We start from the raw sequence: 22,315 nt of genomic DNA, 5'->3' as shown, positions 1-22,315 counted from the left end.
AGAGGTACATACTTTTTAAATTCTGAATCAATACATTCCCAATTTCCCAGCCCTAGTTCTTTCTCCCTCTTGTCTGGATTATTCTAGCTTTAAAATAGTAAAATTTAGAAGGGACTTATACTGAGGAATTGACGAATTCCTGAATCTATAAGCTGTAATCAAAATGAGCTTCAGAACTCATAATAAATTAAAACCAGTTCATAACTGTTATGTTCTAAAATACTAGTTCATAGCTTAAATAATTCTTACCCAAATTGTTGGGGGCAATATGCTGATGCTGTAAACTGCTTAGAGAGGGTTGTAAAGCACTGTAAAGCAGTATATAAGTCTAAGTGGTAGTGCTATATTTTAAAGTCAGAAAAGAAATGGCAAGTATTTATGGTATCATATTAGTTGTGTGAATGGTTACAGAAATTACATTTTAATTTAACTATGTAAAACATAAGATATTTATCCCTAGATTATCAATCAGACTTTCTCAACCTGGTCTCTCCAAAGGTCATAATGATGCATAAACTTCAAAAGCTGCAGAAAAGGCTTAAAACGTAGAATTTTTAAACAGTTAATTCCCATACTGGAAATCTCACCTGGATTTTAAGATCTAAATTTGATACCTGAACCTTAATTCTCTGCTATAATTCTAATTACATAGGCTTTTTTTAAAATGTAAAAAAAATATTTTGAGTAAAATGATATTTCTTTAGATTTTAGAATAAGGACCTTTTCAGTGAAGAAACAGAGAAAGAAAGCTACATGGTTTTCTAGGATTCATGTGGTCTATGTAATTCTGCAGATATTAAATGCAGAGATGTAATAAAATGGCAAATAGTAAAAATCCATACAGGGAAACCACAACCATGGAATAGGTATAGCAAGCCAGCTCAGAAATGATCCACTGGAAGAAGATGATAAAAGATATAAACAGGATGATCTTGATCCTTCTTCTAATATTTCATTGAGGAACAAATTTAAAGGAACATTTGCTACTGAAATACATATTTTGAACAATCAGACTCCTGCTTAAGAAACCAAAAAGTATTTGAAGAATTTTTCAAACAAATCTATTCTCTTTACCTGTATTAATAATATAACGAATGGATCCAGGGCCTAATGTATCATACAGGGGAACCACAACCATGGAATAGGTATAGCAAGCCAGCTCAGAAATGATCCACTGGAAGAAGATGATAAAAGATATAAACAGGAAGAAATGTGAATACAACGAGTCTGGAAATAAGGTTACGCTTCTTGCAGTCTCACCTCTGGACGGTTTTGGGCAAAGACTCCAATAAATTGGTTTGGTGATGATTTGCATCCCTTTTGGAGTAAGCCTGATCCCAATGCTTCTGCTCTTTCAGCAACCTGAAAGTGGAAATAAAGCACATTAAATTGCCTGGTGGAATTCATTGAGACATTTCCACAAGCTATTTTTTCCACTCCCTTTCGACTTAACACAAAATTGAGAATTGTATTATCAATTAATTTAGTTGTTTTCTAAACTCAAAGCAGCTTTACTTCTTTTTTAAGAAAGCACCTACCCCTCTGGTTTCCAATTACTTCATTTCTAGGTGATTTAGAGATGGACTGTATAACGGTATAGGTAGTCCTCAACTTACAGTCTCAATGGAGCCCAACATTTCTGTTGATAAGTGAATTTTGCCCCATTTTACAACCTTTTTTGCCACAGTTGTTAAGTGAATCACTGCAGCTGTTAAATTACGGTAGTAACATGGTTGTTAAGTGATTCTGGCTTCCTCATTGACTTTGCTTGTTAGAAGGTTGCAAAAGATGATCACATGATCCCAGGACATTTGCAACCATCATAAATATGAGTCAGTTGCTAAGCGTCTGAATTTTGATCATGTGACCATGGGGATGCTGCAATAGTTGTAAGTGTGAAAAATGGTCATAAATCTCTTGTTTCAGTGCCATTGTAACTTCAAAAGGTGATTAAATGTCACTACTGTAGGCACAGTCCGCTCAAAAAAGTGCTTCTTACAAACTAAATAATAGATGAGGATTACTATTTACCCTATACAGTAGTATCTTGGGTGTGGGGAAAATACATCAGCAGTCCCTATAATATAATATTCTGTTCTGTTAATGTAATCATCTCTAACCAGATACTTATCTTCCTTAGTTATCCAGATCAGGGTGCAGTAGAAAAAATATTTCACATTACAGTTCCATTTTTACTGTTGTTCAGTTGGTTCTTACCTGATACGCCCCTTCTCTGGGGAGGTGGAGACAGCGGTCATGCATGGGTTAACTCAGCCAGTAACCAATAGGACTGAGTCTACCAAAGTGATGTCATTGCCTCCCACTTTCTTGTCAAAGGAGATAAGTAGACTGCTGTGTGCTATTCGATTGCTCTCAATGCCTTGATGCTCCAGCATTTCTTCCAGAACTCCCTCTGCGAACTAGGCCAGATCCTTAAAGGGTGGGGATGACGCTGTCTCCAACTGCCCAGAGAAGGGGCGTATCAGGTAAGTACCAATGTCCCATTCTCCAAAGTTGGTGGAGACAGCAGTCATGCATGGGACGTACCAAAGCTAGGCCTGTCCCCGGGTGGGAATGAGACTGGACTAGGAGCTTGTAGAGGGAAGAACTTGTTGAAGAACCCACCAACCGAATGCCGCATCCGCCGAAGCGTGTCTATCCACCTTATAATGGATAAAGGGAGTAGGAGTAGTCCAGGTGGCCGCCTTGCAGATCTTCTCCACTGAGGCCTGTGAGGTGATGTGCCAGGTAAGCTCTTGAAATGGCAGATCGAATCCAGCGCCCAACCATAGATGAAGCTTTTAGCCCCTTATTTGTGGGATGGAAAGACACGAAGAGAGCTTTGGTGCGCCTGAAGACGACCGTCTTGGCGATATAGATCTTAAGAGCACGTCTTACGTCTAACCTGTACCATTTGCGTTCAAGTCTGTGAGAAGGATTAGGGCAGAAATTTGGAAGAGTGAGGTCTAGAGATCGATGAAAAGCCGAATTTACCTTTGGAACAAAGGTGGGATCAAGGCGAAGGACCACATGGTCCGGGTGAAATACACACAGGTCCGATCGGATTGAAAAGACCGCCAGTTCCGAGATCCGTCGTGCTGACGTGATGGCCACCAAAAAGGCTGTCTTCAGTGTAAGGTGATGCAATGAGACTGACATGAGAAGCTTGAAGAACGGTTGAGTGAGAAACTCAAGTACTTTGGCTAGATCCCACGAGGGGAAACGGTGTAGACGCACTCTTAATGAAGCGGCAGGCATAAGAGTGCAAGGAGAGGGATTCATCTCGGTGAAGAGAGAGAACCGAAGAGAGAACCGACACCTGTAACTGAAGAGTGTTTGGCGAGAGCCCTTTATCAAGCCCTGTTTCAAGAACTCCAAAACCTGGGCAACTAAAGCCTCCAGGGAGATGGCATCTCAAGAAAGGCACCAAATAATGAAAGTCTGCTATGTTGATTCTTAGATTCTGTTAGTGGTGGCAAGAAGCCTGAATAGTTCAAATTACAGTCTCAGAAAGGTTAGCCACCCTCAAGACCGCCCGCTCAGCCTCCATGCGGTTATGCGGAGCCAGGACAGGTCGGGATAGTGAATGGATCCCTGATGAAGAAGGCACGTTATCATTCGAAGATGCCATGCTGGGCCTACTGAGAGATTGATCAGGTCCTCGTACCAGGGTCGGCACGGCCAATGAGGGGAGATTAGGATGAGCTAGGCCTCTTCCTCTATCATTTTCCAAATCACTTTCTGTATCAGGGGGAAAGGAAGGAAGGCGTACAGGAGACAGTGAGGCCACCTGCACCCTAAGGTGTCCATCCCTTCCGCGCCTGGTGTCTTGTAACGAGACAGATACCTGGGCAGCCGCATGTTGGATGCTTTGCGAATAGATCTAGCACCGGAGTCCCGTACCTGGATGACAGCTGTTTGAAGATGTGCCGGTTCAGGCTCCACTCTGCAGGATCAATTGTTGTGCGGCTCAAACAGTCTGCCCGGGTGTTGTGGGTGCCCGAGATGTATTCGACGTGGAGAGAGAGAAGATTGGCCTCTGCCCAGATCCCTAGGTGAAAGGCAGACTCCACGAGAGATACTGGCCTTGTCCCCCCTTGGCGGTTGACGTGCCCCTTGGCCGTTGTGTTGTGTGTCCGAATCAGCACGTGTGTGTTGCGAAGTGAGGATTTGAAATGAAGGAGAGCCAGATGAATGGCCCTCAACTCTAGCCAATTCATACTTAGGGAAAGGTCAGAATTGGACCAGAGACCCTGACCCACTTGATCCTCCAGGTGAGGGCCCCATCCCGTTAAGCTCGCGTCTGTTGGAGACGTTGGAGACATGGAGGTTCCTTGAAGAGGGATCCACGAGAAATGGCTGGGGAAAACCACCAGTCCAGAGATTGGATTATCAACCTGACTTTCACTAGCGAACAGCTGCTGTTGGTTTTCTGGAATGGCAGAAGAAACCACTGAAGGCAGCGGCTGTGAAGCTGTGCCCAAGGAACAATGGAGAAGCATGAGACCATCTTCCCCAGCAATTGAGACAGCTGGAGAAGAGGGACCAGCTGTCTCCTCTGCACCTCGTTGGCCAAGTCTCTGAATCTGATCTGGCATTCCCGAGACAGGAAGACCTTCCCCTGAAAGGAATCGATAAGGACTCCTAAGTGTACTAGACGTGAGGTGGGGACAAGGTGACTCTTCTCCTGATTGATGGAGAATCCCACCCCCTGAAACACCTGTAAGGTGTCCTGGAGATCCCGAAGAGCCTGGTTGTGTGACCTGGACAACAAGAGGATGTCGTCCAGGTAGCACATGATCCGAATGGGTCTGGCTAGCAAGTGGGTTGCTACGACTGACAGGAGTTTGGTGAAAACCCTTGGGGCTGATGACAGCCCGAAGGGGAGGGCCCGATACTGAAAGTGACGGCCTGCATAGACAAAGTGTAGGAACCGTCTGTATTGCCTGTGAATGGGCAGGTGGAGGTAAGCCTCCGTGAGGTCCACTGATGTGAGGAGATCGGGTTTGCATACACTCTCTAGGATTGACAGGAGAGAGTGCATTTTGAATCTCCTGTACCTGATGAATCGATTTAGAAATGTGAGATTGAGGATTGCTCTCCAGTCCCCTGAAGACTTTGGCACGATAAAGAGACTAGAGTAAAACCCGCACCCCACCTGACCTGGAGGGACAGGTTGAATAGCCCGAATGTGGAGCAGATGATGGATGGCCTGCTCTCCTAGGAGCCTCTTGTGAGGATCCCTGGAGGTAGGGCATGTGACAAAGTGGTTTGGAGGGTTGAAGAGCAAGTCCAAGGAAAGGCTAAATCTGATAGTGGACCTGACCCACGCGTCATTGGTGATGTCGTCCCAACAATCCCTGAAGGTTGCCAGACGTCCCCCGATCGGAAGATCCTCCAGGCAGTCACTTCTGTCTCTTATAGGGGCGGTTGGTATTGTCCCTGAATGACTTTCTGGGGTGGAATCTCTGGTTGTTTCTGCCTGATCTGTTGGAGAAGGAGGGGCTCTGTCTGAGAGGAGCCTGATGTTGCAGATGGGAGTTGGATGAACCCCCGTCCTGACCATGAAAGGGCTGCCTACGATAAAAGGACTGATTCCGATCCTCCTGCTTCTTAGTGGCCGGTTGCAGGACTTTCCGCTTATCCTTGGACTCTACTAGTAGAGGTTCTAAAGTAGGACCAAAGAGAAGGGAGGAAGAATAGGGAAGGAGGCAAGCCTCCACTTGGCTCAGTCTTCCGCCTGCCACTGCATCAGCCAAAGAATATGGCGGGTGGTGATAGAGGATGCTATGGTTTTGGACACGAAACGAGCTGCATCTAAGGAGGTATCTGTGATATATTCTAGGGACGCCTTCAATTTATTAATGTCCCTGCGAGCCCTAGAATCCCTGGCCAGAAGTGTCCCTTGAAGTTGTCTTAGCCATAAGAGAGCACAGCGACTAAAGAAAGAAGCAGAGGTAGCTGCCCTGACGGCCCAGGCCGAAACCTGATGTCCCTTGACCAGAGTTTATTCTATTCACTTGTCTTCAGGGCGAAGAGCTTCCTCATGAGCTGCCAAGGCTGCATTAGGAGAGGAGAGGCTAACTATAGGTAAATCAATAGAAGATACCTCTAGAGCCTTGGTGAGTTCTGGTACCACTTTACACAGCCATTCGTCCAAGGTATTGGGAAGGGGGCCTGTACCTGGTGATGCCCATTCGTTCTGGACCACATCTATGAAGAGTCTGGGCGATGGAATCACCTCCTTTTCCACCATTCCCTGAGGAGTCTTGGGTGAAGGGATGCTAGTGATCTTCTTGGCCTTAAAGAGAAGAGACTGAAAGACAGCAGGTTTAAAGAGACCAACAAAGGTAGGAGATTCGGGGGGGAAGGCCCCCGTCTTCCAAGAGAGCTGAATCTCTTGCAGGGTATTCCTCCTCTCCGAAAACCGATGGTTGACTGGACATGCCAGGCAACTCATGCGATGAAGAAGCCGAGCTATCACTATCCCTGCGTCTGGAACCAGAAGAAGAAGCAGACCTGTGTGGAGTGGAATGGTTAGATGACCTGTGTTTAAATCCTGCTGCTATGCCTCGTTCAATGGCCTCAGATATGATATCAGCCATGCCAGGTGAGTAAGAATGGTGGCGGGATGCAGGAGAGATGTCCTCCTGGTAGAGAGGCTCCTCATCAGGAGTGACACTCCTGCCACCCTCTGATTCATTCCCACTGCAGGCCAGATCACCTGTGCCCCTGGCTTCTTCAGGTTGGATAATGGATGCAGCCGGGGAAAGATCATCCTCTGAATCAGAAGACAGGTCAGGAGGAGGACTAGGATGAACAGACCTCTGAGGCTGAAACAGATGGGATTCTGTGTTTTTGGTCTTGCCTCTGGCCTTTTTAGGAGGAGCTTGAGTGGCATTGCCATCCTTCCGAGAAGGTGGATTGGCTGTATTCCTGTGATTAGACCTGGAAGTCTTGGAAGGGGGCTCAGTGAGGGGAGCCTCTGGGGCAGGCCTGCGCCTATGGGTTCTGGATGGAGGGGGTTCAGTGGTGGGAGCAGGGGCCAAGGCAGGTGGAGACACTTGTGGCTCATGGGCAGGAGAGGAAGCCATTGCTTGTACTCACGACTTCTTGTCCAAAGGAGGGAGTCAAAATGGCCACCGGAGCTTTTTCGACACAAAACAAAATGTCCGCTGAGGCTACAGAGCCTATGGGCCGGGCGCCATGAAGTAGCAGAAGCTGCAGAAGAGATGAGGGCATTGATGGCCCTGCGGAGAGGCTGCAGAGGTGATGGCAGCAGCACCGGAGGTCTAGCGGCAGCAGGAGTGCTGAGTAGTGGTGGCCGTGTGCAGCGGTGGTTTCCCAGTGGCGGCGTTTGGTGGTGTTTGGCGGCAAGGGAGAGCCAGCAGAGGCGGCATCACTGAGCGGAGCCTCCAATGGCCAGTGCTAGGCAGCGCTGCATCCAGGGAAGCCTTTGTAAGCCGCAGACAAGGTCAGGAGGGTGAAGCCTCGAAGAAACCCTGGCAGTCCCTCTCAGTAGCCCTGGGGCTAAGTGAGAGCCCTGGCTCCGAGAGGAGCTATCAGCCACGAGTCCTCCAACAGTAATTTAGAAGCCAAATTTTTTGAGGAAAGCCAATTAAAACCCATTAGAGTAGCCAATTCAGTATTTTTAAATAGATAAGTTGAGGAGAGAGCAATTAGCACAGCCAGTTCTGATTGAACTGAGTCTAAAAAAGCGGGAGGACACTCCTCAGAGGCGATGACATCACTTTGGTAGACTCAGTTCTATTGATTACTGGCTGAGTTAACCCATGCATGACCGCTGTCTCCACCAACTTTGGAGAAAAAGTAATACTATCAATCTTACCTCTTTATAGGATAACCATTGATAAGGCTGATTAGATTTCCTAAATCCTAAGCAGGGACCATTTTCTGGAGGGGAAAAAAAAACGACATCAGGAGTAGTTAAGTGTGATAAGCCATTTTCAAAGCTGCTTAATAATGCATTTCCTGTTGGCCTATGTATATCTCAGCAGGACAGCATATTTAAAAATAAACCAGTGCTGTGTCAGCCATCCAAGAATTTGTATCAAGGATCATCAAACACAAAGGACAGTTATCTTGACAAATGAGATTTGATTTTTTTTTACAATTCCAGCAATGCCAATTTTATTTTTGATGTAAGACCCTGACATGACATGAAGCACACCTACTCGCTTAACATTTAGCTTTTTTTCTATAATATTACAATGTGTTAATCAAAATTGGCTTCATTCTAAATAATATCCCATTGCTTTGGTATGTCCTATAAAATAATCAATATTCATAAAAGCCATGGAAGAGCTGATTTATGTCAGAAGGAGCAGTCATGACTTTTACTAGTTATAAAATTATTAAAATTTTATTTAATTATAAATTTTATTAAATTTTATTACAATTTTATTTAATTCATACATCTAATTCATCAGATGTATGAAATTAGTTGGAAAAGGTGCTATCAGACCCCATGGAATCACACAGCTCTCCTCCTATAAGTGTTAAGGTATAAGTGCTAAATATTAATTTGATTGTGTATTCAATATTTATGCTATTACTGCAGTAAAATTTCCACGTGTATTAAAGGTCCTATTAGTCCTTCTAAACTAAGGTTACTAGTCCCTGTAACTGTCCCCATCATAAGTTCAGGTACACTCAACAACAAAGTTTAACTGCCCCAAAGTTCAAAGTATCATCTAAATACGGTTACTTTATCCAAGCATCTACATCTGTCCTCTGTAGTAGCTGGAGTTTCATAGAAAACAGTAACAATATTATTGCTTAAAAAAAATTCAGTATGATTAAATATTTTCTTTCAAAAACTTACCAGATATATTAAAACCCCTTCTAAAAACTTCATACATAGTCCTTGCATCATCATAGTAATGAGTTAGCAAATGGGCGTTGTCACCAATTACAGATCTCCGTGCACTATTCCTGCCCTACAATGAAATATAGGTAAGTTCATATCAAGAATCTATAAATGTGAAATAATACAGGTAGTCATCAACTTCAACAGTTCATTTAGTAGCTGTTCAAAGTTACAATAGCACTGAAAAAGGTGACTTATGATCATTTGTCACACTTATGACCATTGCAGCACATGACTTGCATTCAAATACTTGACAACTGGTTCATATTTATGACAGTTGCAGTGTCCTGAGGTCACATGATCTCCTTTTGTAACCTAATGACAAGCAAAGTCAATGAGGAAGCCAGATTCACTTAACAACCATGTTACTAATTTAACAACTACAGTGATTCACTTAAGAAATGTGGCAAGAAAAGTCGTAAAATGGGGCAAACAAATTAACAAATTTCACACTTAGCAACATAAATGTTGGGCTAAATTGTGGTAGTAAGTCAAGGACAATCTGTATACAATACAGGTGTATTATATCTGTATCAAGATCCTGATTCCAGTTTCTGGAAGTTACAGAAGCCATTAAAATTGCACTTTGAAATAACAGAACCTTGCTTAATATTTTTTAGTCCTCGGACAAACTGAAATCTACATCCAAACTTGGAAAGATTCACCATTAGTAATTCTGAGCTTCCTTGCCCCTTAAATGTCCCTCCTGGTGTCAAAATATAGGCTGCAAGCAACTCAATGTAAGACAGTAGCTTTACATTTGTATTTTACAATATTATTCTGTAAAATTTGAGTGAGGAGACTATGTAACACATCAATAATATTTTATTAATTACTAAGTTCGGTGTTAGAATATGTCCACAATTCCTTTGTTTTAAATGATGGGAATGCACTGCTAAAATACTTATGACAAGTAGATCTGTAAATATTTTTCCTTACTATGCCTCAGGCAAACCCCCAAAGTACAAAGATAAAGTGAATTTATCTTTCCATCTGTACATGGGCACGTATATATGAATTGGAATATATCTGATTTTATCCACACTCACATCCTCACCAGGGGGGGGGGGACCCTCAAATGTTGGTTGGCACTGTAGGCTTATCTTTAATTTATAAAATATGAGGACTGTTAAATTTATCCATGATAATAGAATAAATATTTTTTTTAAAAAAATCATTCTGTTTGATTATTTAATTTTACATAGAGAGATTGTGTAGCTCAGGAGAGGAAAATGTAACCAGGCTGAAGCATAGACCAATCTCCATTTTGATGCCTAAAAGATTCCCTCCTTGGACACTCCATGCCTACAGCCTGGGCTTTAAAGAATAAGCATTGTGGCATGGAGAGTCACAGGAATTGTTCAGTCAAGGAATTCCTCAATCTATCAGTAACTGAGGGGTATCTCCAGATAAACTCAAATTTTCAAAAGGTGGAATTGTAATACTATTAAGAAACTTAAATTCAAATATGATTTAATAAACTGGTTAAATAAATATGGTTGCAAATATTTGCAAAAAATTAGTAAGGAATGCAAAAGAATTTCAATAGAGTATCCCAAGGTAGCCAAGGTGGCGCAGTGGTTAAATGCAGCACTGCAGGCTACTGCTAGATCAGCAGGTCAGCAGGTCAGCGGTTCAAATCTCACCGGCTCAGGGTTGACTCAGCCTTCCATCCTTCCGAGGTGGGTAAAATGAGGACCCAGATTGTTGGGGGCAATATGCTGACTCTGTAAACCGCTTAGAGAGGCCTGAAAGGCCTATGAAGCGGTATATAAGTCTACTGCTATTGCTATTGCTATCCCGAATTTGAATAGTGTTTCTAAAAATGAATTTTATCCCTTCAGATACTTTTCATTTAAAAATTGTACAATATTCCTGCAAGAATCAGTTGCATATATGAAATATACCGGGAAATGAAGAAATACAGTATCAAATAATTTGAAACTTAAAACTTAAAACAAATTCAAATATGACTACAGAAGGAGAAAATGTCCAGAAAAGTTGTCATTATAGACAAAACTCTGTGATATAGCATTTTGTTTTCAAAAAGGCCAATCAGCTTAGGTAATTGTTAAAAGGTGTACAAAATGTGAAGCTTTTCAAACTGGAAATGCCTTTTTTGAATTTGAATCAGTTGATTTGTATTGAAAACAATGCCAGGCTTAAAACACTTCCAGAAGGCCATTTTGAATACAAATGAAGGTTTAAAACGAAAAAACAATTCCTTCAAAATTGCTGAATTCGGGTCATTTCAAATTTAAATCATTCAAGTTTGAAATATTTTGCACTTCACTAATAGTTGCACTAAAATAAAGAAGATGCCTTTATGATTTATAATTAAAACATATGAGGATATATTGCAATGCCATAGTTAAGAACTGAGGACAAAAAAACCTGGGTTCTAACTTCCACTCAAACTCAAAATTCTCTAGGTGAATGCAGCCAGTTACTCTCAGCCCAACCAATCTCTCAGCCTCTCATTTTCCTCAAGGAAAATGCCAGATATATCCTGGATTAAACAACCCAATTAATACAGCAAAAGCTCAACAACATACAATATACAAACTACAATTACTTCATTACTTCATGGGCAAGGAATATCTCAAAATAACATTTCTGAATAACCAAGTTAACCCTCCCAAGCACAATCAAATAATGTATGTGTACCATTTCCATAGGAAATGAAATACATTTTAAGTGAGGCAATAACGAAGATTCTCAGCTACTGTAAAAGGAATCTCAATAGCTTAATTAATTTGTTTTGTCTGTGCTTTTACAAATATGTCTCCAAGGATTATATAGCATATTTCAAACAAATAAATAACAAAAAAATCTTAAGAGAATTGATTGCATCATCCATTTTATTCAGGAAATCTACCCAGTAAAAACGTCATTAATATGTGCCATCTTTTTCAAAGAATATCTTCTTCAAAGGTTTTTTTTCCCTGAATAAAATTTCAATTCACCATATTTTGCTATAATTAACTGGATTATTAACCAACACCAAACTAATTTAAATGTTGATGTATTATTTGGATTACCATATTCACTAATATGATTTCTTCTAATAAGCAGAGAATAAGGGACATAACCTTAATTCATACAGTTTCACAGAGCTAACCTCACTCTTCTCCTGACAAGTTTTTCTCCTGAAAATCTTGCTAAGACAATATTTGAGTAAAGAATCAAGTCATCTATTAAACAGACAAATACATCATCGCACAAGAATACACCCTATAAAATGCATACTATGAATCACTTACAGACTCTTTTCATGTACCTAAACATGAACTTCACATTTTGTAGAACAGCATGTCTCTCGCAACTAAGGTTCAGAAAAGCCTCTCGGGGTCAGCCATTGTACTAATTAGATGGACAGGCCAGAATATTTACAAATATACTTTTGGATATTGTCAAAAGATCAATGCAATAAACGGAACAGCATCTGCTAATAAAAACACTGCTAAGAAAAAGGCATGTTATAAAATGTAATTCTATCAAGATAATCCTCACCTCAATTTCTTCTGATTGCTTTAGGAGATCACATGGTGGTTTTACCGCTTTGGGACGATTGACAAGCCAATATGCAATAATAGCTGCAAAGGCACCAATGCCCACCAAAGTAGAAGCTGGCAGGCTTCGGAAAAACTGGCTGAAGTCTTCAAATTCTGGAAGGCGTAAATTCCTTAGAATCTCTTGTACTTGCATTTTTTCAAAGACTGAAATGGCCACCTCTGCAGAATCCAAAGAAGAAATTAAGAAATTAAGTTGACAAAATCTAACAATTGCAGAGGAGAGAAAGAATGCTCCATAAGGTTGAAGGCCAAAATTCAACTTACAATCTCAGCACAATAAATCACAGTGCAATTGTTAACATTTTCCCAGATTTAAATTAGTTACCGTAAACAGAAGACAAGGGGCTGACTTAAACATTACTTTTAAAATGGATTGATTATGTGCCATCAAGTGGGTGTCGACTTTTAGTGATTACATAGATTTTCTATAGAAACTTTCAAAATAGGGATACAACATTCTATTCTGACATCTATTACAAGACAAGAAGCAATTGATGGAAACTAACCAAGAAGAGAAGAAACCTAGAACTAAGGAGAAATTTCCTGACAGAGAGAACAATCAACTACTAGTGGAATAGCTTGCCTCCAAAAGTTGCGAGTGTTCTGTGTTCTATGATTGGTTCTTTCAAACATTTCCTATGAGGTTTGAAGTCACTGTGAAGTGAGAGTCTGTTTGTTTGTTTGTTTGTTAATTTATTTATTTATTGCACATTTACACTATGAAATATGGAGAAAGCTGTGTTGATATACATAAATATAAAACAGACATATAATCACAACTGCCAATCAATAAAAGCAATGAAGTAATAATCACATGCACCAGTATAATTAATCATGGCAATACAGCACTGTACTTCAAATGGCCCGTGGAACAGTCCTATCTTGACAGTTCTAAAAGAATGGGAAAATATTGTCTGAAGATTCCCACAAGTTCTCAATTCCCATATGTGGGGAAAACCAAGGATCCCTAACAAAAATGTGCAGACAGGATTGGTTAATTCTAAGAAAGTGTCCTGAACAAACCAGGGGACTAAGAAACCCCTGGAAGTTAATACCCTGTTTCCCCAAAAATAAGACCTCTCTGGATAATAAGCCCAATTGAGCTTTTGAGCGTATAAGCTAAAATAAGCCCTCCCTGAAAATATTGCAACACAGCAGCAGCCATGAGGTGACCACACTCACCGCCTCCTGCACCTAAAAAAAAGATAGGCCCTCCCCAAAAATAAGGCCAAGTGCTTATTTTGGGGGGGGGGTCAAAAGAAAATAAGACACTGTCTTATTTTCGGGGAAACACAGTACAATGACCACAATAAGGATCACAAGATTGAATGGTCCTTACACACTAGCATAGAGGCCTCTGCCATTTGAAAGAATTGTATTTTTTTTGTATTCTATAAAGCACACTGCAGCTGTCTAGTCAATGAACTTCTGATTCCCAGAATATATTCTGCTGCACAGTATTTCCAGGAAAAGAAAGAAATCATAGTATTTTTTATTAAACATAAATGGGAAAGTTTCTAATTACTTGTAGGCCTGTTATATAAGGGGGGAGAATGTACCAGATATATTAGACATATTTTTTGGCATTCAACCAGGGTGTACAATTTATATTTAACCTTAGTGCTAATAATATATTTGTCATTTGTTATATTTTGTACACATGGTTTTTATATTTATTGTCGGTGTTTGATGTTTGTTTTTTCCCCTTTTTCTTTTTCTCAATTTTGTATAGTATTGGACATAAATAAAAAAAATACTGGCAATTAAGTGGCAAATGTCCTTTTCATTAAAAAAATCACCTATGTGGAAATCTATTTAACCCCAAGTAACCCCAAGAATAAAACTAATCTTTGAAGCCCTCTGTTTAGGATCAATTATTGTATTTAATGCGTAGAAAGTCCACAAATTGCTTCCAACCTCTTATAAATTTTCTAATCCATCCCTAATCAATGCTGTTAATTTCACCATCTCTGCCAATTCAATAAACTTTAAAGTTCATTCTTCAATAATCGCCATCTCTTTTTCTTTCCTAGTGTACAATTGCCAATCTTTCTGACTAAAGTAATGTACATACTCGCTCTAGATTATTGTGTATGTGCAGTAACACCTCTCCTGTGACCAACAAACTCTTATTAAGAGAAGATGCTGTCAAAACAAATTCATTTCTTTGATGCCATGGTCTATGTAATGTGATGTTTTTCATTTTGAATATTAAATCCTGGTAAAAAATACTGCAAAACGATGACAAGATATGACAGTTTTCCTAGATTGCATACTAAGAATGTAGAGCTTCAATGTGAGTATAACTACAGAACTTTGTATAGAGCATAGTTGATAAATGTGCATTTTCAGTTTTTGAAATGATTCCTTGAAAAAAGGAAACAACAAAGGTTGCCAAGTAATTTGGTCAAATTTTTTATTATATACTTCTGTGATATTCCAATTTTTTAAATCTTTAGATTAGGAAACACAGTGTATACATCCCTTTGAATCTAAAATGAATTGACCTTTGTCCTGCTGTGCTTCTTTTGAGTTGAATAGAGAAAGAGACAAAAATTAACAAGGCATAACAAACCATGAACATATTGTAATGGGTATAACGGATCCTGTCTGTCTTTATGGCTGCCAAGAAGAACTTATCCAACGTAGGTCCTAATCTGCTGATGGAGCAGATTGAACCTCTCAGATGTGTGTCAATGTCACCATTGCATTCTTTCCATCATGTGAAGCTCCACCTTCCTATATGCTAGGCTCCACTTTACTATTACTGCATTTGCATAGTTTTCTTGCAATTAGCGAACATCAATACTATTTATCAGCAGTTCATGGCTTCTGTTAAACGTGCCCTTTGGGGTGCAGTCTTCTCCACTTGTTGAAGCCCAACATGAATACTTAAATAGCTTGGAGATATTAGCCTCTGTTTAAAGGAGCAGCTTTCGCCATAAGTTACAAGCCCGGACCTCCAAAGGTTTATTACAGGTGCTACCTGGGAAGACAACTTGTTAGAACTGAGTAGGGCAAGAGCTTTCTGCAGGATGCACCAGACATTTGGAGTCTTCCCTTTCATTTCTATATTCAAGCCTTTCTTTCCTAATAGTTTATTTTCAACTGAGAAATCATATAATGCAATATACAGGGGAACAGCTCTCATTTGTACTTTGCTGGCGCTCGCCAACAGCCTCTGAACAAGCACGGCAACGATCGCAGGCCCGTCAGTGACAAGGAGCCAAAAAGCCCTCACCAGCAATTTCAGTTAGGCTATTTTAAAGGATTTTTCCACCAACTAACAACTAAGACAAAAATAAGAAAATCTCTATACTAACTAAAGGAGAATCCCAGTCTATTTATCCAAGAACTGAGGAGCTCCCCAAAACACATCCAAACTGGGCTGGACTGAGTTTTTGAACTGGCCCTCAATGAAGAGGGGAGGCGTGGCTAAGAAAATCAACACAGTCCTTGGATGAATAGACTGAATTTAACCCATGCTTGGACTCTCCAAGCAGCGCACAGGAGAATTTTTACTTATAATAATTAATGACTGACATACTGGAAGCAGTGAATTTTAATGATATATACCTGTAAATAAATTAATAAGGTAACAGCAGAGAAATAAATGTTATTTATGCTAATACTGTAACAAGCGTAAGACAAGCATGGCTTCTCTCGAAACATACTACAACAAACTTACTATTCCTCTAGACGTACCGTATATACTCGAGTATAGGCCGACCCGAATATAAGCCGAGGCACCTAATTTTACCACAAAAACCTGGAAAAGTTATTGACTCGAGTATAAGCCTAGGATGGGAAATGCAGCAGCTACCGGTAAATTTCAAAAATAAAAATAGATACCAATAATGTTTTTGAATATTTATTTCCTCCCCTGGAGTGGGGAGGAATTGGGGATTTCATAGTATCCTTCCCCTGGAGTGGGGAGGAAATGTGGATTTCATAGTATCCTTCCCCTGGAGTGGGGAGGATTTGGGGGATTTCATAGTATCCTACCCCTGTAGTGGGGAGGGAATGTGGATTTCATAGTATCCTTCCCCTGGAGTGGGGAGGATTTGGGGGATTTCATAGTATCCTACCCCTGGAGTGGGGAGGAAATGTGGATTTCATAGTATCCTACCCCTGGAGTGGGGAGGATTTGGGGGATTTCATAGTATCCTACCCCTGTAGTGGGGAGGAAATGTAGATTTCATAGTATCCTTCCCCTGGAGTGGGGAGGATTTGGGGGATTTCATAGTATCCTACCCCTGGAGTGGGGAGGATTTGGGGGATTTCATAGTATCCTACCCCTGTAGTGGGGAGGAAATGTGGATTTCATAGTATCCTACCCCTGGAGTGGGGAGGATTTGGGGGATTTCATAGTATCCTTCCCCTGTAGTGGGGAGGGAATGTGGATTTCATAGTATCCTTCCCCTGGAGTGGGGAGGATTTGGGGGATTTCATAGTATCCTTCCCCTGGAGTGGGGAGGAAATGTAGATTTCATAGTATCCTTCCCCTGGAGTGGGGAGGATTTGGGGGATTTCATAGTATCCTTCCCCTGGAGTGGGGAGGAAATGTAGATTTCATAGTATCCTTCCCCTGGAGTGGGGAGGATTTGGGGGATTTCATAGTATCCTTCCCCTGGAGTGGGGAGGATTTGGGGGATTTCATAGTATACTAAGTCAGAAATAACATTGCTGCGTAGCCAGGAGTGTGTCTCAGTCACTTAAACCTCATACATAAATCATTGTACGAGGCGCTCGACGGCGCCTCTTACCTGCCGCGGGTCCCACCAGGACCGGCCAGAGGCACAGCAAGCTCCGGAACCAGAGCGGGAGCCTCCGCCGCATGGCTCAGCTCCGCCAGGGACGCATCCGGCAAGGGGAAAGCGGGGTCCCCTCTCGCGCAGCGGGTGGAGGGCGCGGGGCGGCGGCAGGGCTGGGCTGCCTCCGGGTCCTGCTTCCCGGAGCCCTGGGGCAGCCGCGGGAGTCCGTGGGCGGCGGGGCTCGCTCGGCTTCCAGCAGGGAGGAGAAGGGGGGCTTCCCGGAGCCGCGCGCTCGGCAAGCTCGCCGCTCAACTCAGCGCCAGCGCGCCTTCATCTCCGAGCGCCCAGCGGAAGGGCCAAGCCGCTCGCCTCGGAGCCGCTGGAGCTGGGACGCCACCTCCGCCGCGGAATTTGCTCCAACTCAGCCGCTCCGGCCCATTGTCAGCCGGCTGGTCCCTGCCTTCCCTCCCCTCCTCTCTCTAGCTTAAAGAGACACCGACTTGCCTCGGCTGGAGGCCGGGCACGGGGAGGAGTTGGCGCCAGCCCGGGGAGGGGGCTGCGAGCGGGCGGGCGGGGGGACGGGAGGTAAAAGGCTGGATGGGTTTGGTTGCCAAACCGAGGCGGCTCGCTCGGGGCTCTTCCCTCTCTCCCCACGGGTGGGCAGCGGCCGGAGTTCCCACCGAGGAACTTCGCCGGGCAACTCTCGGTTCGGACGCCAGGGGCGACTGGAACCCGGCATCCTCGGGTTCCGATTCTAACCCCGAAGGAGAGCAAAGCCGGGAAGGGCGTCAAACTCTTCCACCCAAGCTGGGAGCCTGTCACGTTTGGGAGGCTTGCAGCGGCTCACCTGCGTGGAAGTCAGCGGACTACACGCGCATACACAGACACATCCAGACAAACATCCAGACAGACAGACAGACCTCTGGCCCATCAGGAGGTCCAGCAGCCACCGGCCGTCCTTTGACTCGGACGTGGAATGGAAGGGAGTTAACAGAGGAGAGGGAATGGCTGGCGCAGACTGCCCAGCAAGACAAGAGATCCTGGGGCTTTCATAGTATCCTATCCCTGGAGTGGGGAGGATTTGGGGGATTTCATAGTATTCTTCCCCTGGCAGGCTAGGAAATGGAATGAACGAGGGGGCAGGCAGGGGAGGGAAACGAAACGAATAAGTGGCCAGGCAGGCTAGGAAACGGAATGAATGAGCGGGCGGGCGGGCAGGCGAGGAAACAGTCCAGCGGATGGAGCAGAAGCAGCCCCGGGGCTCCGCTGCCGCTCCCCGCATTTTTCTGGACGGGGTCTCGCAGGAAGGAATCCCCTCCTCCTCCAACAGGCAACAGCACTGCCGGATCCAGTTGTAGACTCGAGTATAAGCCGAGCCGGATTTTTTCAGCCCAAAAAGTGGGCTGAAAAACTCGGCTTATACTCGAGTATATACGGTAAGTGAAAATTAAAAAGATATATAACAGGAGTGTCAAACTCGATTTCATTGAGGGCCGCATCAGGTTTGTGTTTGACTAGTGGGCTAGGGTAGGCATGGCCACCTTGACGTCACTCGTGTCAGGGGTGTCTGTAGTGGCCCAAGTGCTCTGCCAGTGAAAATGGGCTCCTGAGCTCCCATTTTCAGCCGTGATGGCCTCCTGCCACCCTCTGCCATTGAAAACCGTGCTGTGCTCTGGGGGCTGTGCACAGCCCTTCCGAGCTCCGTTTTCAATGACAGAGGGAGACAGGAGACTGTCACAGCTGAAAACAGATCCTGGGAGGGCTGCGCACAACCCTCCCAAGCTCCATTTTCGCTGGCAGAGGCACTGCGGGCTGGTCCTTTGCTGTTTCTAGGGCAGCCCCGTGAGCCAGATCTAAGCACCCTGCAGGCCAGATCCGGCCATGGACCTTGAGTTTGACACCCCTGGATATTTAACAACCAAAGTACAAATGAAATCATTTCTCTGGGCTGAACCATAGTCCCAGGGTTTAAATTATGATACAATTTAAAAATATTTCAGAAATGAATGGTAAATTTGGCAAATCTAACCTTTGATGGTTATCATAGAGAAATTAAGAAGCAGAAAGGAGTTCCAATGTCAGTAGTTGTCATGTCTCAGAAGTTTTACTTATGACCATCACATCAATAAATGACTTTCTAATCCAGTTTCTCGGTTTTATTTCTATACAAGTTAAGTTCCACCAAATGTTTTGGGGGAAGGAAATACTTTTTCTTTGCTTATATTTTAATTGCAGCGTATCACTTCCTTGCACCCTCTTTCTTTCCCTACTACTGAACTAATGATTCTAAATAAAATTTCTTGGTTATTCTTCATTTCTTTTATTAACTGAGGCTAGTAACTTACTATAATTCTAAACCTTTTTGATTTAATTCACCTTAAGGAATGTGGGTCACTTTGTTAAGAATGAATTGTATTTATAGAGGGTGATCAAATGTCATATGGTACCTTTTTTGTTAAAATGGTCTAAGAAATAATTGTTATTATTCATATAATAATACAAAAGCAGAGGAACTACAATATAAAGGACAGATCTCATTACATTTCTAAAAGTGGCCACTAAGCATATATAAATATGCCTGATGAATGAGGTAGTAAAATATCATTAAACTTTCTTGCTGGAGGGCAATTTCGGGGACTAGTCCAGAGAAGGAAGACCCTGCCTTGTGACACAACCAAAAGCTCTTCATCTAATAGTGGAACAACAAGATAGATCTCTCCCCAACCAAATCCCAAAACATGATATGAATAAAGACCTTTGATAAGGAACAGGTATTCCCATATCTGAGAATGGAATGGGACAACTCGGCGTAGCCGGTTCACTGCCACCAGCTCACCAGCACCAAGTCACCTCTGTCAACTGACCACTGTCAAGCGGTTGTAGGACAACTCAATACAGCCAATTCGCCATGGGGACAACACACTGTGGGTGGCTGGAGGGAGAGCTGGGTGAGCGAGCAAGCGAGTACGTGGGCAGAATGCAGAGCAGCAGCAGCGACTGGGAGCTTCCCATTTTCACATCCCCCGCTGCTGCCACCACCACCGCCACTGTCACACCAAGCTGTGGACCATTCAGAGTTCAGGCAGTTTGGTGTGGCAGTGTTTGCGCCGTTTAGTGGCAGTGTCAGTGGGCAGGTTGGGACAGTGGGGAGGTGGTGGCAGCTGGGCGCCTCCCATTTTCACACCCGGTGGCAGAGGCAGGGGATATGAAAATGAGATCCGTCATCCGCCTCCTTGCCATCCATCCCGCCCACTGCGGAATCGCCTGAACTCTGAACAGCATAGACCTCTGCAGGCCAGCAGCAGTAGCAGCAGTGGGGGTTGTGAACATGGAAAGCCTTGGCCTCTGCGGTTACCATCACCGCTCTGCATTCTGCCCTCCCCGGCTTACCTGCTGGCCTGGTTCTCTCTCTGGCCACCCACAACAAATTGTTCCCAAGGTGAATTGGCCGTGTTGAGTTGTCCTGCGGCAACTTGGCAGCAGAGAATTAGCAGAGGCAATTTGGTAGTGGCAAGCTGACAGCAGTGAACTGGTCACGATGAGTTGTCCTAGACTCATTTAAAGAATATTAACAAGGGACACTACTCCAGGGCATTTTTACTTCATACAATTCAAAGGTGTCAAACTGCAAATATTAATAATGAATTAGCTGTCATGAAAGATCTCCTTAGCAAAGAAATAAATGCAATCTCCAGTGTCTTTCACCATGCTGAACTTTAAAAGCAAGCATCCAAGGATTTTGCCTGTCATTCTGCAGAGTTTGGCAGATAATAGATCTAAAACTCTCTATTCTGTTGTGCAACCAGCAGACTAGATCCTTTACCTACGGAGACATAGCTGGCTATCACTTTCCTGAGTAGCAGAAAAGATATAGATGAACAAATGCCTTTTGGGAGTAAGACTAAATTAAATCTTATATGAATGACTAATGATTTGATGGTGTCCCATTTTTCTTCGACAAAAACAGTGAACCTTGAGAATTACGGAAAAGCAGATGAAAGCAAAGGTTTAACCTTTTTCCCCAATGAAATTCAATCACTTAGCTTGTACATAACAATGTTTCTCTCTGTTTCTTTGGGATCACACAAAACTATTTTGTTTCTTTCAGCCAAATTACAAACCACCAACAAAAGAACAAAGTTTTTCTCTAACAAATTATGCGCTGGTGATCACAAGAGTAAAAATGCACAGTCAGCACCAAAACCTATTTCAAGGAAGAAAATAAATCTTGCTTGGATTTACAAAGAATAAAATACATGTATAATGTTTGTGGTTCCCAGAGTGCACCTTTCTGAAATTCCCAGTTTTCATTTTTTCACCCCATCATTAAGGCCAACAATATTCAAATTCTTCAGCAAGGGGTGAATAGAAGATTGTTCAAAGTAGTAATTTTATTTCTTAATATTTCAGCTCCAATCTTGCTTCAGTAGTCAGTACAACAAAACTGAGGGTTTTCATACACTGAGAATAGCATTGCTTCTTGCTAAGTATAAGCAATCAAGCAGTGGTGAGTGAGGAAGCAACTTTTCTGCTTCTTTATAAACAAAAAAAAAAGCCATCACAACTGTTTGCAGAAAATCTAAAAGACTTTTCCACTATAGAAAAATAAAGAAGTTGTACAGCATTAATATGCACTTACCTTGCTTAACTGTGAAACAGCAGTCATGTACAATTGCTTGAAAGGAAGACAAATCCAGTCCTGGCAGCTTTATAATATAACACTTTATAATATATCACTTTTGGCAGCAAAGGTCAACAATCCTCACTATCTCTTTGCTAATATGCTTAACCTACCTAAGAAGCCTACAATAAGAAAGGTCCTGGTGGAGCTGCATCTTTTTTACAGTGTCATTGTGGACTTTAATCCAGAAGTCAACATCACTATCGGACCAAGGACATGTTGTATCTTTCCACACTGTCCTCTTAACTGCCCTTCAAGCTCTACTGATTCTTTTGTGGACCTGGTTTCACACAGCCACTTCAGTTTTTCCGATCTTCGTACAACTTGGATATCCAGAATTTCTCTTTTTCTTAGTTTTCTGTTCCCCTGTCGTAGCTGTAACAGGTTTGGCTGGCTAACACAAGGACTTTTTCAA

General features: G+C 42.8%; 1 protein-coding gene across 7 annotated transcripts in view; it reads right to left on the bottom strand.

The window, feature by feature from the left end:
* The window catches only part of ACSL6 (acyl-CoA synthetase long chain family member 6), a 96,846-nt gene that overhangs the window by 25,388 nt on the left and 49,143 nt on the right, over window positions 1-22,315 (bottom strand). For 5 of the 7 annotated variants that reach the window (XM_032210020.1, XM_032210014.1, XM_032210013.1 and 2 more), the window contains exons 2-6: window positions 12,404-12,624; window positions 8,846-8,960; window positions 7,850-7,914; window positions 1,261-1,362; window positions 1,075-1,174 (exon numbers count right to left, since the gene is read on the bottom strand). In XM_032210020.1, coding sequence (XP_032065911.1) covers window positions 1,075-1,174; window positions 1,261-1,362; window positions 7,850-7,914; window positions 8,846-8,960; window positions 12,404-12,624 — 603 coding nt within the window. Of the gene's footprint in view, window positions 1-1,074; window positions 1,175-1,260; window positions 1,363-7,849; window positions 7,915-8,845; window positions 8,961-12,403; window positions 12,625-21,858; window positions 22,203-22,315 lie in introns of those variants that run through there. The other 2 variants (XM_032210016.1, XM_032210019.1) reach the window with 2 other exon arrangements.

Source organism: Thamnophis elegans, chromosome 2 (genome assembly GCF_009769535.1).
Source record: "Thamnophis elegans isolate rThaEle1 chromosome 2, rThaEle1.pri, whole genome shotgun sequence".
In the NCBI taxonomy this organism is placed as follows: domain Eukaryota; kingdom Metazoa; phylum Chordata; class Lepidosauria; order Squamata; family Colubridae; genus Thamnophis; species Thamnophis elegans.
Note: the sequence above shows the minus strand (reverse complement) of the source record. Positions and strands in the feature narration are given on the sequence as shown.